Genomic DNA, 22,312 nt, shown 5'->3' on the forward strand with positions numbered 1-22,312 from the left:
GGGCAGTGGCCCATCCACAGCTATTAAGTGCAGATCTTTAAAAACAGATGTGTTGTTGAGAGCAGGCAGGTTATTTATTTTCTCATGTACTTTGTGTTGTAAAAGACTTCTTAAGCAGCTTGTACTTGGAGCTATTTCTGTGAAAATAGAGACCAAGGAAAGGAATTGCAGTTTTGGTAATTTGAGGAGCCTTGATTAACTATTGAGCTGAGGGTTACAGTAGCCAAGCAAGGTCTACCCAGTCAGGTCTGGCTATGTAATTGGCAGGGCCCAGGGCCAAGTGAAAATGCAGGGTACCTTGTTCAAAAATTATTAAGAATTTCAAAATGGTGACAGCAGAGCATTAAGCTCAGTGACTACACAGGAAGCCTGCCTCTGAAGCTAGCCCTGCAGCGAGCTCTACCTTGTAAGCACCCTAGGAAGTTGATCTTTGAACAGTGGCAGTTGAAATGGTGTATGGCAGGTTACATTAAAAAGTGTGCTGGGTTGCCTAGCAACGGGCTAAGCCTGAATGGGCTGACTTGCAAGTTGAGATACACCAGCTTGAAAGTCTAAATTCATGGAAACCTTCTAGCACCGATAATTTTCAAGAAAAAGTAAGCCGGTGGGAGAGAGAAATGGGGAGGACAAGAAGGACACATTTTGCTACTCTTGTAACCCAGTGGCAAGCTTGTCATTTTCCCTGTTCAATCTTCTAACGATATAACTCTTCATAAATGAAGTAAAAGTGAGAAGGAAATTCCAGTTTTCTCAGAAATATAAATAATAGATTTCCTTAAAGGATAATGAAAACATGCATTAATCAATGAATATTTTTGAGCACCATTCCTTTGGCAATGCAAAGGTGCAGTATAAATAGTAAGTACCTACTATGTAGTAGAGTACAGAGATGAATAAGAGACAGCTTTCATTTCTAAGGAACTTAAATGAGATTTTGTGAGAACATTAAACTAAAATATAAGAAACCATTAGACAGCAGCATTACATTTTTAAAGAATGGAGTCCAAAATCTCTGTTCCTTCTCTCCTTGGTATTTTACAGGCTCCTTGTGCTGCAGAATCGGAACCAGCTCTCCTGATAGGGAGCAAACAGTTTGGGCTTTCGAGAAACAGTCACATTGCAATTGCATTTGATGACACCAAAGTTAAAAACCGGTATGATTTATTCTGAGATATTAGACAAGAACCGATAAATGGAAGTACTCAGTATTTGTTTATTCAAGTTTAATTAACTATATTTATTAATAAATGAGGTGAGCTTTTTTAGTTCACTGAATACTGTAAAGAATAGAATTATATCAATATTTGTCTGAGCCTGAGAAGCCAGTTGAGGAACTCAGCAGACCTAGATAGTCCTCACCTTGGAAAAGGTTTTGCTATCCTTTACGAAGAAGCACCATGATCAGATGCCACTGTATCCTAGAATAAGAACGTTCTTATTCTTCTGTTTTACTTCGCATACTTTTATTTCACAGTCTCACCATTGAATTTGAAGTGCGAACCCAAGCTGAATCAGGCTTGCTCTTTTACATGGCCCGGATCAATCATGCTGATTTTGCTACAGTTCAGCTGAGAAATGGATTGCCCTACTTCAGTTATGACTTGGGAAGTGGTGACAGCAACACCATGATCCCCACCAAAATCAATGATGGCCATTGGCACAAGGTAATAGTCCCCAGGATATTGGCAGTGCCCTACGAGGGGGTTACTGGGTGGCAGCCATCGGCATTCCCCTGGTGCCAGCATTATCTTGCCAGTGCAGACACTGACTCTGGCGGTACTGGAATGTGGCCGAGGCTAAAAATAAAGTAAGTGCCATATACAACTGCCCAACCTAGGAAGACGTGATCAAACCTGGGTAGGTTTATAGTTGACCACTTACATGCCTCATCATGGTACTATAAGATTCCATCATTGCTGTACATCTGTGGTTCCCAAACATCTGTCCACAAACTAGGGCCAGGCAATTGAAGACATTTCCAATACTCTAAGTAAGTATTATTATTATTATGGGACAATGGAGTGTGTTAATCATAAAGCTCTATGTATTCAATTTAAAGGAATAATATTTATTCTAAGATTATATTTTCCTATTTTTAAAGTGCTAAAATAACCTCTCTTTATGAAATAATATTTGACCAACTTAAAAGCTGGCGACCTAAAATGTGCCCTATGGCTGCGCCTTCCCCCCCTCTCCCACCCCATAGTGGTCTGAGCACACCAAGAGTCTGAGAATCTGCTACCTCACATTTAAAGGCCTCTGGGGTATCATTTCCACCAACAGTCATCTGGAACAACTTTTTAAATGTTGGCCTTACACCCAGAAGCTGGTACTATTATGGGCACAGAAGGCTCACCTGCCAGCTTACTGTCCTCTTTGGCATGACTGCAAGTAGATAATATACTGCCTGATTAAAACGAAAACTCGGAATTTGTCTGTGCACCTGTGGTAGCCCATCAAGTAAAGCTTCCCTAGGTGGACAAATTAAATGTTTAATTTTTAGAGTAAGATATTATTAGATATTGGATTTTATATATTAACATATTTGGACTTATCGTATCATATAGAAAGCCAAGGAACCTGAAAAAATACAATATAAACGCAAAGTCAACTAATTTGTTATCCAGAAATAAGAAATTTCCTAGCGAGCTTATGACTAGCAAATACTTTATGCAGGAGCTCTCATTAAGGTTTATTCTCATCTCTGGCTAATAGCATAATAAATATGACACTTGAGAAAAGGACATATCGTTGGGCTACAATGAGGCTGGGATTACGCTAAGTAGCCAAATTAAGGAGGGATTTCATCCTTGCAGGTTTTTAGAAAGTTATTTCCAAAACCAGAATAGATCAGTGTAAAATAAGGTCTTAAATTACTCTAATCCTGATGTAGATTCGTTTTTAAACCATTATTGTACTCCAGCATTTCACAGGGTTACATGCTCCTTTTCCTAAATGCAGACTCAAGGACTTTATGCTCAAGCTAGCCTCCGCACTTTTTATGTCACTCTGCCCCAGAAAATAATTCAATCCGCTGCTGTCATTTCAGCCCAGGCAGCCTTCCATCTTCCTCCCCGACTCTGTACTAGTCAGCTGCTGCCGGAATGGCAGTGCAGCCCGGATGCACTGCACTCCTGCAGTTCTGCACGAGAAGCGCCTCTTAAGCAGAGGGATGTAGCATATCTGAAACTGTGCTGGGAAGACCAGGCTTCGCTCAATCAAACCAATGACCTTTTGAATTTGGACATGCATTTTGCAGCCCACTTAATTCATGACAGGGCTCTCAATCTGCAAGTTTCCTTACAACAAGCATACCTCTTGATACAGATGCTCACTTGGCTACTACAGAAGAGTCTTCAATCTAAAACTCACCCAGGAAGATTCTCTCCTCTTTTGGAGATGGTACTAATGGAAAAGGCAGACTTTGAGACATTCTGTAAACAGATTTAATTTCACTTATATTACGGGTTTAGCACATATTAGGCCCTCAGTAAGTTGTTTCACTTTTTCCTAAGGAATATCCTAAAAGTTCTTATGCTTTATACTCTGCATATTTGAAATTTATCTATGATTGGTGTTAATGACTCCTCTTCTTTTGGTAGATTAAGATTATTCGAATTAAGCAAGAAGGAATTATTTACGTAGACGGTGCCTCCAACAGAACCATCAGTCCCAAGAAAGCTGATATTCTGGATGTTGTGGGAATGCTGTATATTGGCGGGCTACCCATTAACTACACTACCCGAAGAATTGGTCCAGTGAGTGTCTATAATTTGTTTCTTTGTGGCCTAAGTAGCTGCCTGAGTCATGAATGTATTTTGAATTATTAGGTCACATTGGCCCATGACCAATTATAGATGAATAGGAAATCATCTTTTCTGAGAAGTGACAAATTTTCTAGACAGATCTGACTATGAGAGGCAATATTACAAAACAGCGTGTGGACCCTGGAGCCAGACTCCCTTGGTTTGAATATGTGCTTAACTGTTAAGTAGCTGTGCGATCTTGAGCAACTTACTTAATTTTTCTTTGAAAAGTTCCCTCTTTTGTAAAATAGTTTAATAATAATAACCAAACAAGCAAGGTTGATGGAAAGATTAAATGAGGTAATATACTTAAAGTGCTTGGAAAAATACCAAGTATACAGAAAGCACTAAGACAACAAGGAAGGTGATAATGATGATATTGATGGTATTGTTTCGGGACTAGAGATTTAGCAAATATTGAGAGATGCAGTATCTAGAGCAGTGATCCCCAACCTTTCTGGCACCAGGGACCGGTTTTGTGGAAGACAGTTTTTCCACAGACCCGGGGCGGGGAGGTGGAGTGGCACAGGGTGGTTTCGGGATGATTCAAGCACATTACATTTATTGTGCACTTCATTTCTATTATTATTACCTTGTAACATATAATGAAATAATTATACAACTCACCATAATGCAGAATCAGTGGGAGCCCTGAGCTTGTTTTCCTGCAACTAGATGGTCCCATCTGGGGGTGATGGGAGACAGTGACACCCAAAGCGTGTTGCTTATGTCCAGTCTACTCCGTAAGATGCAGCTTCATTGTCACTTGCCACTCACTGTTAGGGCTTTGATGTGAGTCTGCAAACAACTGATTTATTATGGTCTCTGTGCAGTTAGACCTCTCTGCTAATGATAATCTGCATTTGCAGCCGCTCCCCAGTGCTAGCATCACTGCCTCAGCTCCACCTCAGATCATCAGGCATTAGATTCTCTTAAGGAGCGTGCAACCTAGATCCCTCGCATGCACAGTTCGCAGTAGGGTTCGCACTCCTATGAGAATCTAATGCCGCCGCTGATCTGACAGGAGGCGGAGCTCAGGCAGAAATGCAAGCAATGGGGAGCGGCTGTAAATACAGATGAAGCTTCACTCACTCTCCCACCCCTCACCTCCCGCCGTGCGGCCCAGTTCCTAACAGGCCACAGACCAGTACCATGGGGATTGGGGATCCCTGATCTAGAGTACTGTTATCCAATACTGGAGTCAGAATTTAAAGTTCTCACAAATTTTGTAAATCAGTATTCACAAAATAATTTTTTGTCAGACCATGTGTCCTGGTTGGCTTTGGAAAGCACTCTTTTAAGAAGCACAGGGGATTAGTGTTTTTAGAAAATGCACTCCACACGAGTGTGGTTCATTTCTGTGCTCAAATCAGAACACGTGACGATGCAGCATCGTTCTTCATCAAAGACAATTGTTCATGATGGTTACAATTCTCAGTATTTGGCTCCTCTTGTGGATGATCAGTATTACTTCCCCTTCACAGCTATTGGCTGTGCTACGTAGGCCAATCAAAGTGAGAGTCTCTGAACAGAGAGTCGCAAGAGTGATTAACTTGCATCCCTTAACCCAGATGAAATATAATGAAGCAGAGTAGGATTGATTTCTTTCTAAAAATCCCTAAACTTTGAATGTGTCATGCAAGCTTTCAAGTTTCATGTGTATGTGCATTTTCTTAGGGAAGTATCCACTGCTTTCCTTAGATTTTCATAAGGAAGAAGCACTGAACCGAACCTAATTATCTTTTCAAGTAGAATTTGAACATAGATTGTGAAAAAAATGTACATATAGTAAGGTTAATAAACTTACTAGAAACATGAAATAGAAACATAAGAGACTAATTAAAAGTTACAATTTCCATAGGGGCCCAGAGTCTGTCAAACCAGTGGTCCCACTAGAGACGTAGTGTGCAGTATTTAGAATATCAAAACAATCATATTCCAGGCTAGATACATCCTAGTTCAGCGGTCCCCAACCTTTTTGGCACCAGGGACCAGTTTCGTGGAAGACAATTTTTCCACGGACCGTGGGGCAGGGGAGATGGTTTGGGGATGATTCAAGCGCATTACATTTATCGTGCACTTTATTTCTATTATTATTACATTGTAATATATGATGAAATAATTATACAACTCACCATAATGCTGACAGGAGACGGAGCTCAGGTGGTAATGCGAGCGATGTGGAACAGCTGTAAATACAGATGAAGCTTCGCTCGTTCGCCCGCCCCTCACCTCCTGCTGTGCGGCCCGGCTCCTAACAGGCCAGTCCGCCGCCCGGGGGATGGGGACCGCTGTCTTAGTTGCGAAGCACAACACCGGATTCTCTGCACCTGTGTTCTGAAGCCTGGGCTGATGGTGCCGATCCAGGCAGTTTTGGAGATGGCCTAGGACAATCGGCAGATGTTTACACACACAGAACCCCCTACCAATGACTGCATTCCACATAAAGGCAAACTTCTGCTAAAACCCGATATGTGCTTCTTCTGACCTGAATGTTTAGGTGACCTACAGCATTGATGGCTGCATCAGGAATCTTCAGATGGCAGAAGCCCCTGCTGATCTTGAACAGCCAACCTCCAGCTACCGTGTCGGGACGTGTTTTGCAAATGCTCAGAAAGGAACGTATTTTGACGGAACGGGTTTTGCCAAAGCAGGTGAGGTGCTTCCATGTCCTTTCTGTTGAATATTAACTAGGTCCAAATATTGACTTCTTGTTTGTGTGGGAAAATAAAAGTCCCTGGGGTCTGAAACTAGCATCCTTTGTTTAAACCAGAAATAAAAACTTTTAGAAGTAATAAAAAAAGCCTCTTAAAGATTAATACGTCCAATTCTGATAAGAACTAATAGAAGAAATAAAGTAAAAGGCTATCTGGCGAGTTTATTCCATCTCCTTCCCTGGAGATCAATAATAGCAAAATAAATGTAATTCTACAAGAAGGTTCATATGTTTATATTATGTAATGTATCTACTTTCTAGTTTTCCCCATCTACCTTTCTTTCTGGAGATGAGACAGCATTTTCCTTGCTTCCTCTCTTCAGTTCCTTGCAAGGCTCCATTTCATGCTCTCCCCTCACACGCAATGCACACGCACTGGTGCCCATTTCTTGCTGATGGAGATGATGACTGGCACCTTTCCCTGACTTTCTTTAAGTATCTCCCCCCGTTCCAGTGAGCATTTTCAGCACAGGTCTGGATCACTGACAGTGAATGTACAATTTGGAAAGAAAAAATATGAAATCACTTGTACATAATAACAAAAAAATCTGACATTAACATACTCTAAGATAGAATCAGTCCTATGGTTACCATAGGAACATGCATTTGCTGGTTAGAAAAAAATTAATGAGTACATAATATGTAGACGTTAACATGCGAAACAGAAGTAAATAAGATGTCATTCCCTTCCTTCAAGAACATGCTATCAATAGATAAGATTCTTTATGCTCCGAAATCACAAGAAGACAAGTAAAAAATAACTAGAAACTGTAGAAGACACACAAACAAGGTTCTGTGGATATTTTAAGGAAACATTAATTTGGGGAAATCAGGAAAGGTTTTATGGAGGAATTGACATTTGAGGTAGGTTTAAAAGATGAGTTGAACACACATGCAAAGGTTGGAGACGGAAGAGCAGGGCCCTCCAACAGGGGATACATGGGAAATTTCCCCTGTGCAGAAGCAGAAAACAGAGAAACACAGGATATGTTAAATATTGAAATGTTGGAGGTTATGTTGAACCCCAAATTCCATGTTCTGTGAAAGCCCAAAGCTTTTCTCAAGTTTTCTGCAAATTCAGATAGCTGGCATTAGCTTCGTCAAATTGATGGCAAGCTTCAGCTTCAACTTCTGCAGTTAAGAGATTAACTTACCATCCTGCCTGGGCTTTTTTGGTTCGAGATCAAACTGGACCAGAAAATTAGCCACTTTCCCAGTTTCCAATAACTCCTGCCATCACCTCAACACACAGTGTAATACAATCTATGTAAGACTTGGGTGGTCAGAGGAGGTTACATTACTGGAAAATACACGACTTCAATTTAAACCTTTGACACCTTTGTCCTTAAAAGCTTTCCAGCTACCCAGTTTCTGGGGGTTTAATAGCTTCTTCATTCCCCCTATCCTCTGCTGAATGGCTTCATGTTATTTCTCTCTTTTCCTTATCCTCCTTTCAGGAACAGAAACAAAATCATTGTTTTATTTTGCAGAAAATTCCAGCTTTTTCTACCCTTTATTCTTAAAATCTGCCCTAATCCCGTCTTTGTCCATTCAAACTCATCAAGGTTCTCAGTAGAAGAAAAAAGTCTTTCACATAACAGCTGCCTCCCTTCATTGGAGATAGTTGTGGTTACACATAGCATTTATTTCTTGCTTAATAAATAGGAGACCTGGAAAAAATTTCCATGAGTTTTCCTCTAATATTTCATGCAGGTCTAGTCTAGCCTGATCTTAATGGATCACTTTGTTTCTAAGAAGCATGTCTTAAATACTTGCTAAGATTAAGTAAACCAATGAATCAAATATGGGAAATTATAAAGACTTAACTAGATGAACTAGAAAAGTCTATTTATGTCCCAGAATCTTATCCTTCAAAATTGTATTTGTAATTCCTTTCTTTATAAATAAAATGTCTGGGGATATTTGAGCCCTTTCAGATCATCGTGGTACCATGTAGAGTGCCCCAGTGAAATTTTACTGAATAATCATTGAAATGCTTGACTTCATCCAGCAACAAGACTTCTGACAATCACACCTGGCTGCGAGATTCTTTGAGTCAATCTTCGTCTGTGTTCATTCATTCATTCAACAAATATATATTCAACCTCCACCATGTGTCAGATACTTTGGTGAGCACAGAAATAAAATGGTGAGCAATATAGGCAAAGTCCTTGCCTTCACAGAATTTATATTCTAGGAAGGAAGGCAGCCAAGAAAATAAGCAATAACTATAAATGGTGGAGGTGTAGGCCATACGAAAGTCTGGAACTTATAGTTGTCTAACACATGAATTGAAAGCTAATAAAACCATGGCATTGTACAAATTTGAATTAACAGTTCCTAAACTCGAATCCACAATTTTTTAAAAATGTTTTCATTTTACAGTTGATGGGTTCAAAGTAGGATTGGACCTTCTTGTAGAATTTGAATTCCGCACAACTAGAACCACTGGAGTTCTTCTGGGAATCAGCAGCCAGAAAATGGATGGAATGGGTATTGAAATGATTGCTGAAAAGGTAAGCGTCAGCAGTCTAAGCATTTCTGCTCTCTTCACAATATTGTCGTTTACACGTAGAAAGCTCTATTTTCTTTTTAACATCTTTATTGGAGTATAATTGCTTTACAATGGTGTGTTAGTTTCTGCTGTATAACAAAGTGACTCCGCTATATGTATACATACACCCTCATATCTCCTCCCTCTTCCGTCTCCCTCCCTCCCACCCACCCTCCCTATCCCACCCCTCTAGGTGGTCACAAAGCACTGAGCTGATCTCCCTGTGCTATGCGGCTGCTTCCCACTAGCTATCTGTTTTACATTTCGTAGTGTGTATATGTCAATGCTGCTCTCTCACTTCGTCCCAGCTTACCCTTCCCCCTCCCCGTGTCCTCAAGTCCATTCTCTACGTCTGCTCTATTTTGAAGCCCTGCTCTTGTCTTTGTTGGGAGAAAGCTAGATTGGATCTTTTCATCCTTCTGGATTATCTCAATTCTTGTGCGTTTTCAACACACTTATTTTGTAGACAAGTGTAAACTTTAAATGTGCTAATTCTACGGTAAGCCAACTATGCTAATAATGGCCGAAGTGGTTTTGGATCTCAAGCTAGTTACTGTGTGGTTAAAAGTAAAGTTATTCTCCTCTTTATGAATACATGCTCTATGAAGCTATCAATTCCAGTGGGGGAAAAAAGGGCTTAGATTGTCTAAAATCAGTCTTTGCCTCTTATAACAGGGTAGGCACCTCTCAGAAATGAAGATGTCTAGCTGACATATTGATTGCTCAATTTATTTAAAAGCATCCACATACCATTGCACAATAGAACAAATTTATAATAAAGTTATATTAGTAGAATATAAAGTATTGTGCCGGTTTGCTCACAATGGATAATCTAATTCTAACTGCCTTTTCTGTCCCTACCTGCAGTGAGATAACCAGTTTTCATGTACTTTGTACTATAGGACACAGGTAAAAAGAAGAAGGCAAAGCAAGCAATTTCACAAGTTTCCTATTTGCCTTTGCAACAGGAATCATACTTCAGCTCTGTTCACATTTCCAATCCTAGGGTGCCGTTGCCTCCCAAGAAGAAAAACCACACACTGACCTAAAATACGCTTTCCTTATCCTCTTACCTCCTTCCTCTCAGTCTTCAAACCATCCTCAAAGGCAGTAAAGCAAAAAGATCCAGGAGCACAGAGACAAAAAGGGGGAATAAGCAACACTTAATAGTTTTGACTGACAGGAAAAAAAAAAGTCTGGAGCTGCCGAAGAGGCAAGAGACTTTTTCTTCCCTCTTCGTTTCCTGGTGGGCGAGGAGAGGGGATTAAGAGCGCTGCTTAAAGGAGCTCCAGAGACGGGCGCGAGCCGCGGCTAAAAGCGCGGACCCCAGACACGGGCATGAGACGCCAAGGCTGCTGCTGCCGCCACCAAGAAGCCTGTGTGCGAGCACAGGTCAATATCCACATCACCCTTCCGGGAAGCCTGTGCAGCCCGCCACAGCCAGGGTCCCGGGATGCAGGGAGAACTTCCCCGGGAGAACGCACGGCGCGCCTCAGGCTGGTGCAACGTCACGCCGGACTCTGCCGCCGCAGGTTCGCCCCGCACTCCGCGCCCCTCCCTCCCCCCAGCCTGAGTGAGCCAGAGCCCCCGAATCAGCGGCTCCTTTAACCCCGTCCTGTCTGAGCGAAGAACACACGCCCTCAGGCGACCTACACGCAGAGGCGGGGCTAAATCCAAAGCTGAGCCCCTAGGAGCTGTGAGAACAAAGAAGAGAAAGGGAAATCTCTCCCAGCAGCCTCAGGAGCAGCGGATTAAATCTCCACAATCAACTTGATGTACCTGCATCTGTGGAATACATGAATAGACAACGAATCATCCCAAATTGAGGAGTTGGACTTTGAGAGCAAGATTTATTATTTTTCCCCCTTTTCTCTTTTTGTGAGTGTGTATGTATATGCTTCTGTGTGAGATTTTGTCTATAGAGCTTTGCTTTCACCATTTGTCCTAGAGTTCTATCCGTCCGTGTTTTTTGTTTTTTTTTACATTTTTAAAAAAAATTTTTTCTTAATAACTATTTTTTTATTTTAATAACTTTATTTTATTTTACCTTTATTTTCTTTTCTTTTATCCTCTTTCTTCCTACTTTTTCTCCCTTTTATTCTGAGCCGTGTGGATGAAAGGCTCTTGGTGCTGCAGCCAGGAGTCAGTGCTGTGCCTCTGAAGTGGGAGAGCCAACTCCAGGACACTGGTCCACAAGAGACGTCCGAGCTCCACGTAATATCAAACGGCGAAAATCTCCCAGATATCTCCATCTCAACACCAACACCCAGCTTCACTCAACGACCAGCAAGCTACAGTGCTGGACACCCTATGCCAAACAACTAGCAAGACAGGAACACAACCCCACCCATTAGCAGAGAGGCTGCCGAAAATCATAATAAGTCCACAGACATCCCAAAACACACCACCAGACGTGGACGTACCCACCAGAAAGACAAGCTCCAGCCTCATCCACCAGAACACAGGCACTAGTCCCCTCCACCAGGAAGCCTACACAACCTACTGAACCAACTTTAGCCACTGGGGAGAGACACCAAAAACAATGGGAACTATGAACCTGCAGCCTATGAAAAGGAGACCCCAAACACAGTAAGATAAGCAAAATGAGAAGACAGAAAACCACACAGCAGATGAAGGCACAAGGTAAAAACCCACCAGACCTAACAAATGAAGAGGAAATAGGCAGTGTACCTTTAAAAGAATTCAGAATAATGATAGTAAAGATGATCCAAAATCTTGGAAATAGAATAGAGAAAATGAAAGAAACATTCACCAGGGACCTAGAAGAACTAAAGATGAAACAAGCAACGATGAACAACACAATAAATGAAATTAAAAATACTCTAGAAGGGGTCAATAGCAGAATAACTGAGGCAGAAGAACAGGCAAGTTACCTGGAAGATAAAGTAGTGGAAATAATTACTGCAGAGCAGAATAAAGAAAAAAGAATAAGAAGAACAGAGAACAGTCTCAGAGACCTCTGGGACAACATTAAATGCACCAACATTCGAATTATAGGGGTTCCAAAAGAAGAAGACAAAAAGAAAGGGACTGAGAAAATATTGGAAGAGATTATAGTTGAAGGCTTCCCTAATATGGGAAAGGAAATAGTTAATCAAGTCTAGGAAGCACAGAAAGTCCCATACAGGATAAATCCAAGGAGAAACACGTCAAGACACATATTAATCAAACTGTCAAAAATTAAATACAAAGAAAACATATTAAAAGCAGCAAGGGAAAAACAACAAATAACACACAAGGGAATCCCCATAAGGTTAACAGCGTATCTTCCAGCAGAAACTCTGCAAGCCAGAAGGGACTGGCAGGACATATTTAAAGTGATGAAGGAGGAAAACCTACAACCAAGATTACTCTACCCAGCAAGGATCTCATTCAGATTTGATGGAGAAATTAAAACCTTTACAGACAAGCAAAAGCTGAGAGAGTTCGGCACCACCAAACCAGCTCAACAACAAATGCTAAAGGAACTTCTCTAGGCAAGAAACACAAGAGAAGGAAAAGACCTATAATAACAAAGCCAAAACAATTAAGAAAATGGGAATAGGAACATATATATCAATAATTACCTTAAATGTAAATGAATTAAATGCTCACACCAAAAGACACAGACTGGCTGAATGGATACAAAAACAAGACCCATATATATGCTGTCTACAAGAGACCCACTTCAGACCTAGGGACACATAGAGACTGAAAGTGAGGGGATGGAAAAAGATACTCCATGCAAATGGAAACCAAAAGAAAGCTGGAGTAGCAATTCTCATATCAGACAAAATAGACTTTAAAATAAAGACTATTAAAAGAGACAAAGAAGGACACTACATAATGATCAAGGGATCGATCCAAGAAGAAGATATAACAATTGTAAATATTTATGCACCCAACATAGGAACACCTCAATACATAAGGCAAATACTAACAGCCATAAAAGGGGAAATTGACAGTAACACTTTCATAGTAGGGGACTTTAACATCCCACTTTCACCAAGGGACAGATCATCCAAAATGAAAATAAGTAAGGAAACACAAGCTTTAAATGATACATTAAACAAGATGGACTTAATTGATATTTATAGGACATTCCATCCAAAAACAACAGAATACACATTTTTCTCAAGTGCTCATGGAACATTCTCCAGGATAGACCATATCTTGGGTTACAAATCAAGCCTTGGTAAATTTAAGAAAATTGAAATTGTATCAAGTATCTTTTCCGACCACAATGCTATGAGACTAGATATCAATTACAGGAAATGATCTGTAAAAAATACAAACACATGGAGGCTAAACAATACACTACTTAATAACTAAGTGATCACTGAAGACATCAAAGAGGAAATCAAAAAATACCGAGAAACAAATGACAATGGAGACACGACGACTCGAAACAAATGACAATGGAGACACGACGACTCAAAACCTATGGGATGCAGCAAAAGCAGTTCTAAGAGGGAAGTTTATAGCAATACAATCCTACCTTAAGAAACAGGAAACATCTCAAATAAACAACCTAACCTTGCACCTAAAGCAATTAGAGAAAGAAGAACAAAAAACCCCAAAGTTAGCAAAAGGAAAGAAATCATAAAGATCAGTTCAGAAAGAAAGGAAAAAGAAATGAAGGAAACGATAGCAAAGATCAATAAAACTAAAAGCTGGTTCTTTGAGAAGATAAACAAAATTGATAAACCATTAGCCAGACTCATCAAGAAAAAAAGGGAGAAGACTCAAATCAATAGAATTAGAAATGAAAAAGGAGAAGTAACAACTGACACTGCAGAAATACAAATCATCCTAAGAGACTACTACAAGCAATTCTATGCCAATCAAATGGACAACCTGGAAGAAACGGACAAATTCTTAGAAATGCACAACCTGCCAAGACTGAATCAGGAAGAAATAGAAAATATGAACAGACCAATCACAAGCACTGAAATGGAAACTGTGATTAAAAATCTTCCAACAAACAAAAGCCCAGGATCAGATGGCTTCACAGGCAAATTCTATCAAACATTTAGAGAAGAGCTAACACCTATCCTTCTCAAACTCTTCCAAAATATAGTAGAGGGAGGAACACTCCCAAACTCATTCCATGAGGCCACCATCACCCTGATTCCAAAACCAGACAAGGATGTCACAAAAAAGAAAACTACAGGCCAATATCACTGATGAACACAGATGCAAAACTCCTCAACAAAATACTAGCAAACAGAATCCAACAACACATTAAAAAGATCATACACCATGATCAAGTGGGGTTTGTTCCAGGAATGCAAGGATTCTTCAGTACACGCAAATCAATCAACGTGATACACCATATTAAGAAACTGAAGGAGAAAAACCATATGGTCATCTCTTTTGACAAAATTCAACACCCATTTATGATAAAAACCCTGCAGAAAGTAGGCATAGAGGGAACTTTCCTCAACACAATAAAGGCCATATATGACAAACCCACAGCCAACATCGTCCTCAGTGGTGAAAAACTGAAAGCATTTCCACTAAGATCAGGAACAAGACAAGGTTGGCCACTCTCACCACTCTTATTCAACATAGTTTTGGAAGTTTTAGCCACAGCAATCAGAGAAGAAAAGGAAATAAAAGGAATCCAAATCGGAAAAGAAGAAGTAAAGCTGTCACTGTTTGCAGATGACATGATACTATACATAGAGAATCCTAAAGATGCTACCAGAAAACTACTAGAGCTAATCAATGAATTTGGTAAAGTAGCAGGATACAGAATTAATGCACAGAAATCTCTGGCATTCCTATACACTAATGATGAAAAATCTGAAAGTGAAATCAAGAAAACACTCCCATTTACCACTGCAACGAAAAGAATAAAATATCTAGGAATAAACCTACCTAAGGAGACAAAAGACCTGTATGCAGAAAATTATAAGACACTGATGAAAGAAATTAAAGATGATACAAATAGATGGAGAGATATACCATTGTTCTTCGATTGGAAGAATCAACATTGTGAAAATGACTCTACTACCCGAAGCAATCTACAGATTCAATGCAATCCCTATCTAACTACCACTGGCATTTTTCACAGAACTAGAACGAAAAATTTCACAATTTGTATGGAAACACAAAAGACCCCGAATAGCCAAAGCAATCTTGAGAATGAAAAACGGAGCTGGAGGAATCAGGCTCCCTGACTTCAGACTATACTACAAAGCTACAGTAATCAAGACAGTATGGTACTGGCACAAAAACAGAAAGATAGATCAATGGAACAGGATAGAAAGCCCAGAGATAAACCCACACAAATATGGTCACCTTATCTTTGATAAAGGAGGCAGGAATGTACAGTGGAGAAAGGACAGCCTCTTCAATAAGTGGTGCTGGGAAAACTGGACAGGTACATGTAGAAGTATGAGATTAGATCACTTCCTAACACCATACACAAAAATAAGCTCAAAATGGATTAAAGACCTAAATGTAAGGCCAGAAACTATCAAACTCTTAGAGGAAAACACAGGCAGAACACTCTAGGACATAAATCACAGCAAGATCCTTTCTGACCCACCTCCTAGAGAAATGGAAATAAAAACAAAAATAAACAAATGGGACCTAATGAAACTTCAAAGCTTTTGCACAGCAAAGGAAACCATAAACAAGACCAAAAGACAACCCTTAGAATGGGAGAAAATATTTGCAAATGAAGCAACTGACAAAGGATTAATCTCCAAAATTTACAAGCAGCTCATGCAGCTCAATAAGAAAAAAAAAAAACAACCCAATCCAAAAATGGGCAGAAGACATAAATAGACATTTCTCCAAAGAAGATATACAGGCTGCCAAGAAACACATGAAAGAATGCTCAACATCATTAATCATTAGAGAAATGCAAATCAAAACTACAATGAGATATCATCTCACACCAGTCAGAATGGCCATCATCAAAAAATCTACAAACAATAAATGCTGGAGAGGGTGTGGAGAAAAGGGAACACTCTTGCACTGCTGGTGGGAATGTGAATTGGTACAGCCACTATGGAGAACAGTATGGAGGTTCCTTAAAAAACTACAAATAGAACTACCGTATGACCCAGCAATCCCACTACCGGGCATATACCCTGAGAAAACCATAATTTAAAAAGAGTCATGTACCAAAATATTCATTGCAGCTCTATTTACAATAGCCAGGAGATGGAAACAACCTAAGTGTCCATCATCGGATGAATGGATAAAGAAGATGTGGCACATATATACAATGGAATATTACTCAGCCATAAAAAGAAACGAAATTGAGCTATTTATAATGAGGTCGATGGACCTAGAGTCTGTCATACAAATACCGTATGCTAACACATATATATGGAATTTAAGGGAAAAAAATGTCATTAAAACCCTAGGGGTAAGACAGGAATAAAGACACAGACCTACTAGAGAATGGACTTGAGGATATGGGGAGGGGGAAGGGTAAGTTGTGACAAGGTGAGAGAGTGGCATGGACATATATACACTACCAAACGTAAGGTAGATAGCTAGTGGGAAGCATCTGCATAGCACAGGGAGATCAGCTCAGGGGTGCTTTGTGACCACCTAGAGGGGTGGGATAGGGAGGGTGGGAGGGAGGGAGATGCAAGAGGGAAGAGATGTGGGAACATATGTATATGTATAACTGGATTCACTTTGTTATAAAGCAGAAACTAACACACCATTGTAAAGCAATTATACTCCAATAAAGATGTAAAAAAAAAAAATAATAGTTTTGCCAGATTTTCAACACACAGTTTCAATGCATCTTGTCAGTGTTGCTCTTCACCTGATTATAACCACAGTTCCCTGCAACTTGTCAGGGTGTCGAGTTCCATCACAATGCATATGGATTTCTCACCAAGCTCTTTTTATATGCCAAATTCCCTTGTTACAAATTTCACCGAATATAGCAAAATCTTAACTAATATTTACATCACTGTATAGTTTACAAACTTTTCACCTAAATACTTGCACTTTTAATCTTCTTTTTAAAACCCCTATTTCTTTTCTTTTACCTTGTCAAATGTTTTGCCAAACTGACTGTTTTTAATGTTTCAATATGTTTCTTTTCTTCATCAGCTTCAAAAGAATTCTGCAATCTCAAGTTTCAGGGCCCATTCTGTGTTACTAAAAACAGATTTTTCTCATTTAGACAAGAAATCCTAGTCTAAGTTCTTCATTGTTAAGAATTGAACTGGCCTTCTGGCTCAAAGTCTTTGGTAACTGTGACATGAAACTTGCCCCAAAATGTAATTTATGTAACTCTCAATCCTATATATAAAATAGATTCCGTGAAGGAAAAAATATACAATTAAAACATCAAAATCTTAAATTAAAAAAAAAAAATCATCCTTTCAAATGAATTTGTAAACCAGATTCCTAAGAACTCCCACACTCTAAAAAGATCTGTGGTAGAATTTTTCCCAATGTATACTACATCCTTTTTTTGTCACCTGGCCTCAAATTGTATTTCACATTTTCTGAAAGCAGAGTTATTTATTACCAGCCTCATACGTCTTGCCTATTGCTCCCAACAATGTCCGAAAGTAAAGAGCATAATTTGTGACTTCTGGTCATTAAATCTGCATTTTAATTTCTGTCAAGTTTTTTTTTTAATTTAATATGCCTAAGTTATTCATTTAAAACTATTTCAGCTAATGACTTTTCTAGAGATAATTTTTACTCTGTGAACCACCATGACCCCCTTCCAATGAAACCATCTGTGGCTGTTCAATTTCCTGCTTTCTAGCTTATGTTTCATGTGGACAATGGCGCCGGCCGATTCACTGCTGTCTATGATGCTGGGATCCCAGGGCATTTGTGTGACGGACAGTGGCATAAAGTCACGGCCAACAAGGTCAGGCACCGAATCGAGCTGACAGTAGATGGGAACCAGGTGGAAGCCCAGAGCCCAAATCGAGCATCTACATCCGCTGATACAAATGACCCCGTGTTTGTTGGAGGGTTCCCAGGTGAGTGTTGCCTACCCCAGCAAGAATATCTTTGCTCTGTTTTGTTAGTGGTTTTGAACACATTTATATTCTATAAATACGTTTAAGAATGTGTGCTTAAGTATACTTGCTTCCTAGCTTTAGAATCTGCTCCAATAAATAATACATTATCTGACATTTCTAGTGTGTAAAATGAGCATTTTACTTATATAAACCACATGGGACTGAACTTTTCATGATTGCCTCCAAAATTTCATTCGTGGGAGATGGAGGCTAGAGGAAATGCATTTGGCTTATAAAGATATGAGGCATTTAACAGCAATCAGGGCCAGAATCGGTGTTCTTTCTCATTTTTTAAAAATTAATATACCAGAGGAATCATTAAATGTTATGGAACTTATTTCCTCAAGTTCTGGAAATCATTGGGTTAAACACAGCTAATTTCCCCCTTAGGCTATTATAGAGTTTATATTACAAAGAAACCCAAGCACTAAATCTGCATTCAAAAATACCTCTCCAGCACATTAAATATAGCATGTGAACCACAGAGAGTTACCCAAAGTGCCTATAAACAAGAGTGCCCAACTTGATAAGAAGTAAGCCAAGAGCCTCTTAATAAATACTGTAGTAATACAGACTGCTGGAATGGTCTTTCAGTATTTTGGCCAGAGAAACCTTTGTCCCCGTTTACATAGAGCTCCTCTCCTTAACAAAACAAGCAAAGTGTATATTAAGCAGCAGTGAATGATGGAAAAGATACAGAAGTCATGGGGACCAATTCTGAGTTCCTCTTTCCAAAATTGCTCCTGGGTTTTGGAAAATATCTCCTTCTGGGAATTCCCTGGCAGTCCAGTGGTTAGGACTCTGTGCTTCCACTGTAGAGGGCATGGATTCGATCCCTGGTGGCTCGGAGAACTTAGAATCCTGCATGCCTCATGGCGCAGACAAAAAAAAAAAAAAAAAATTTCGGGGACAAAAAGAAAAAGAAAATATCTCCTGCTTCAATCAGGACAAACCCCAAGGTGTTATGAAGGAGGTAATATACTTCTCCATTTACAGTCTACGAAATGGGATCTTAGCACCTAGTAGGCCTGCTAAAAGAAGGGACCCTCTCCTTAAGAAGAGAAAGATTTTGTGTGAGTTCACAACAAACTTAACCATTTGGGATTTATCTTTACAATGGAAGAAAGTAATAAAGTCACCATTAAAAGTCCATGTCCTAATTCAGTACTTAAAGTATTTGATCAGTTACTTTGGTTCATTAAATAAAATTTAATAATTTTAATTCACAACTGTAAACTTGTCCCTTCCAAACCAAATTCTTTGATGTCTTCAAATGTGTAATTATAGATGTCTCCATATTTCATAATACATAACTATAAAAAAGTTGATGTTTCTCTACCAGTTTAACTGTTAGTAAAGCTAAGAACAAAATCACTAACTTTACGTAAAATAGCATTCCAATTGCATCTTAAGCTAACAGCTGACTTTGAAGCATGCTCTTAACATAGCAGCTGAATTTCAAAACTGAGCCCTCCTTGCTTGGTTTTTCAGAGGGCCTCAACCAGTTTGGCCTGACAACCAACATTCGTTTCCGAGGTTGCATCCGATCCCTAAGGCTCACCAAAGGCATGGGAAAGCCATTGGAGGTGAATTTTGTCAAGGCCCTGGAACTAAGGGGTGTTCAACCTGTATCATGCCCAGCCAACTAATAAAAATAAGTTCAACTTCAAGAAGGGTCCTCCAAAACAACCGTATCAAGTAAAACAAATGTATTTTACTTATGTATGTTATTAAAACTAATTTGTGCATGCGTATTAAATTCCTTCTGTATTCTGAGGGTGCTAATTCAGATCCCAGACTGAATTTTAATTCAAGTTCTTTCTCAAGTCCATAAATATTAAACCATTTACTGCATTCTAAATAATTGCTTGTCTTGCGTGATTTTAAGGATAAAAGGCAACTGATCATAAATTGTTGAATTTGCAACATGCCCTGGAGTCATCTCAAGAAGAGCTCAGATGTAATTTGTGAAGGCAACACTTTTTTTTACTAACTCCTATTAATACTTCTGTCATCCTTTTTCCATGTACGTCAGCTTTGGCTTTCTGTCGGGCCACTGAAAACACAGTGGGTTTCGGGTGTGTGATGGGAGGAAATGAGCTCCCTTTCCCCGTGTTTGCGAAAAGCATTAGCAAGTCATTTCCCTGATCCAGATTCATTATTGGAGGATTTAACTAGCTACATGAATGGATACCTTTTTAGGCTTAAGGTGGCGAGTATAGATCAGATTCAGGCCAGAGAGCTTAATTACTTGATTTGTTTGTTCGATGATGATTTATAGGCTTTGGGGAGACACCAGAACCAAGCTCCAGAATGACAATTTAGCACACATTTGATACTACAGTACTGAGGCTCTGGACTCTTTTAAGTTTCCAGTGACTATCACAATTTACAGAGGAAAATCACAGAGAAATAATGCTGAAATGCAGTTTTTACCTGTGAGGAAACAACAAAGCTGAAACTTAAAAGGCACACACCATTGGGTCTTTCTGAGTTGCAATTTAACCTAACAAATTAATTTCCTGAAAAACTGCAGTGTTTTCTCCTTCTTTTACCCACTATTTCAATCATCTTCAAAGGGATCTGTGAGAAGACAGGCCTAGATTTTATTCATCAACTTAAGGAAACGTTTCATTTGCCACCTTCAGTAGAAATAGTTGTAGTCTAATAATGCTGAACATTTAAAGGAATAGATTTTCCTCACAGTGGTAATTTTAGCAAAAGAAGAATAATCATCTCTGACAGTGTTATCCGCAGGGGAAAAGGAGGTGCTGTTTCTAATCAAGGAGATGGCTAACACACTCTTAGCATTTCATCACCGGCCAGTTGCTTGACCCGATTTGTCCACACAACTTCATTCTAGAGCAAGCAGTTCTCAGCCCTGGCTCCATTTTGTAATTACCAGGCAAGCTTTCAAAGAACTGGTGCCTGGTCCAGCGATTCTGATAGCCTAAGCATGAAGATTTTGAAAAAGCTTCCCAGGCAATTCTGAAGTGCCATCAGGATTGAGACCCACTGTTCTAAAGAGAAAAGTTATCCGCTGTGGCAACAAAGAATTACGGAGTCATTTGAAAAATCTGCTGTTAACTTTGTCTTGGCCATTTTCACACACAGAAAAAAATAATGTAATATTGTATCTAGTTAATGCCTTTTGACCAACCTCTAAGCAATAAAATCCTTTGAAAACCAATGTGTTTTGAAAGTGAAGGTATTACTTCTGCACTGGACACTGACATGACTTTTGGGCTTATTCTGGATAATGAATAGATAAGCAGGAATAAAGATGCTAGGCTACTAAATTAAAAGCTAATGCCATTCTTTCCTGAATCTTGAAACAAAAGATACATAAATTTGAAAGCAAAGGCACTTAATCGGCACTCCTATCAGAGTCAAGCCCTGCCGGAGTCAAGTTGTACATCAGTGCCTTAGAAAGGTGTAGTTGGAAGGATTCTTTGAGATCAATAAATATAGTGATTCTTAAGTCTAGCTAGACATTAAAATTGCCTTGGGTACTTAAAAAGAAAAAAGAAAAAAATCTTACATCTGAGTATCACCTAGACCTTAAAATATAATCTCTGGGTAAGGCCCTAGCATTGGTATTTTCGAAACATTTCCACTTTATTCTAATGTGATTCTAAGGCACCCAGGGAGATTTAATGGTGTGCTCAAAATCCCACATTAGTTAAGTTTACCAAAGTAGTCCCAAGAAATGGATCTGGACCCAAGCAGCTTTCACTAAATCAGGTAATTGGCTAAAGTTGTCCATACAAAATCCACATTCGAAAGTGGCTCATGAATTTGTATGGACAAAGCTTGTCCAAATTCTAAGGTGAGAAATAAAGAAATGTTATGAAAGGGAAAAGTTTCTCTAACATATTTTAAATTAATTTTATACCTCAAAAAAAAACAATTTTTATTTCAAAACAAGGTAAAATGCTTTTTTCACCCAACTTTATCCCCTGTATAATGTCTTCACCTCCTGCCGCCTACAGCAATCATAAAGAAAGCAGAATACTTTTCATTTGATTTTTTCTGAACACCCATTCCTACCAGGTTGTCGGCCTTCTTTAAAAAGGTGCTTTGCACTCTAGAAGAAAAACATTTGTGAGGGGAGTTTTATTGAAGTTGCCATGGTGAACACTGCTGACAAAGGAAAGTAAGGAACAGAGCAGATTTCAGCCCCAAATCACCAGAACACTGGCAGACACTT

General features: G+C 39.4%; 1 protein-coding gene across 1 annotated transcript in view; it reads left to right on the top strand.

Annotated features, from left to right (window-relative positions):
* The window catches only part of LAMA2 (laminin subunit alpha 2), a 610,905-nt gene extending 589,607 nt beyond the window's left edge, over positions 1–21,298 (top strand). Inside the window, exons 59-65 of the mRNA XM_089921992.1 lie at positions 1,042–1,154; positions 1,475–1,664; positions 3,603–3,758; positions 6,307–6,460; positions 8,908–9,038; positions 17,838–18,060; positions 19,594–21,298. Coding sequence (XP_089778118.1) covers positions 1,042–1,154; positions 1,475–1,664; positions 3,603–3,758; positions 6,307–6,460; positions 8,908–9,038; positions 17,838–18,060; positions 19,594–19,751 — 1,125 coding nt within the window. The 3' untranslated portion in view covers positions 19,752–21,298. The remainder of the gene's footprint in view (positions 1–1,041; positions 1,155–1,474; positions 1,665–3,602; positions 3,759–6,306; positions 6,461–8,907; positions 9,039–17,837; positions 18,061–19,593) is intronic.
* Positions 21,299–22,312: the final 1,014 nt, after the last annotated feature.

The sequence above is a fragment of the Delphinapterus leucas genome, chromosome 12 (assembly GCF_059928025.1).
Source record: "Delphinapterus leucas isolate spDelLeu-1000000601 "Yukka" chromosome 12, BTC_Dleu_Yukka2, whole genome shotgun sequence".
Taxonomy (NCBI): domain Eukaryota; kingdom Metazoa; phylum Chordata; class Mammalia; order Artiodactyla; family Monodontidae; genus Delphinapterus; species Delphinapterus leucas.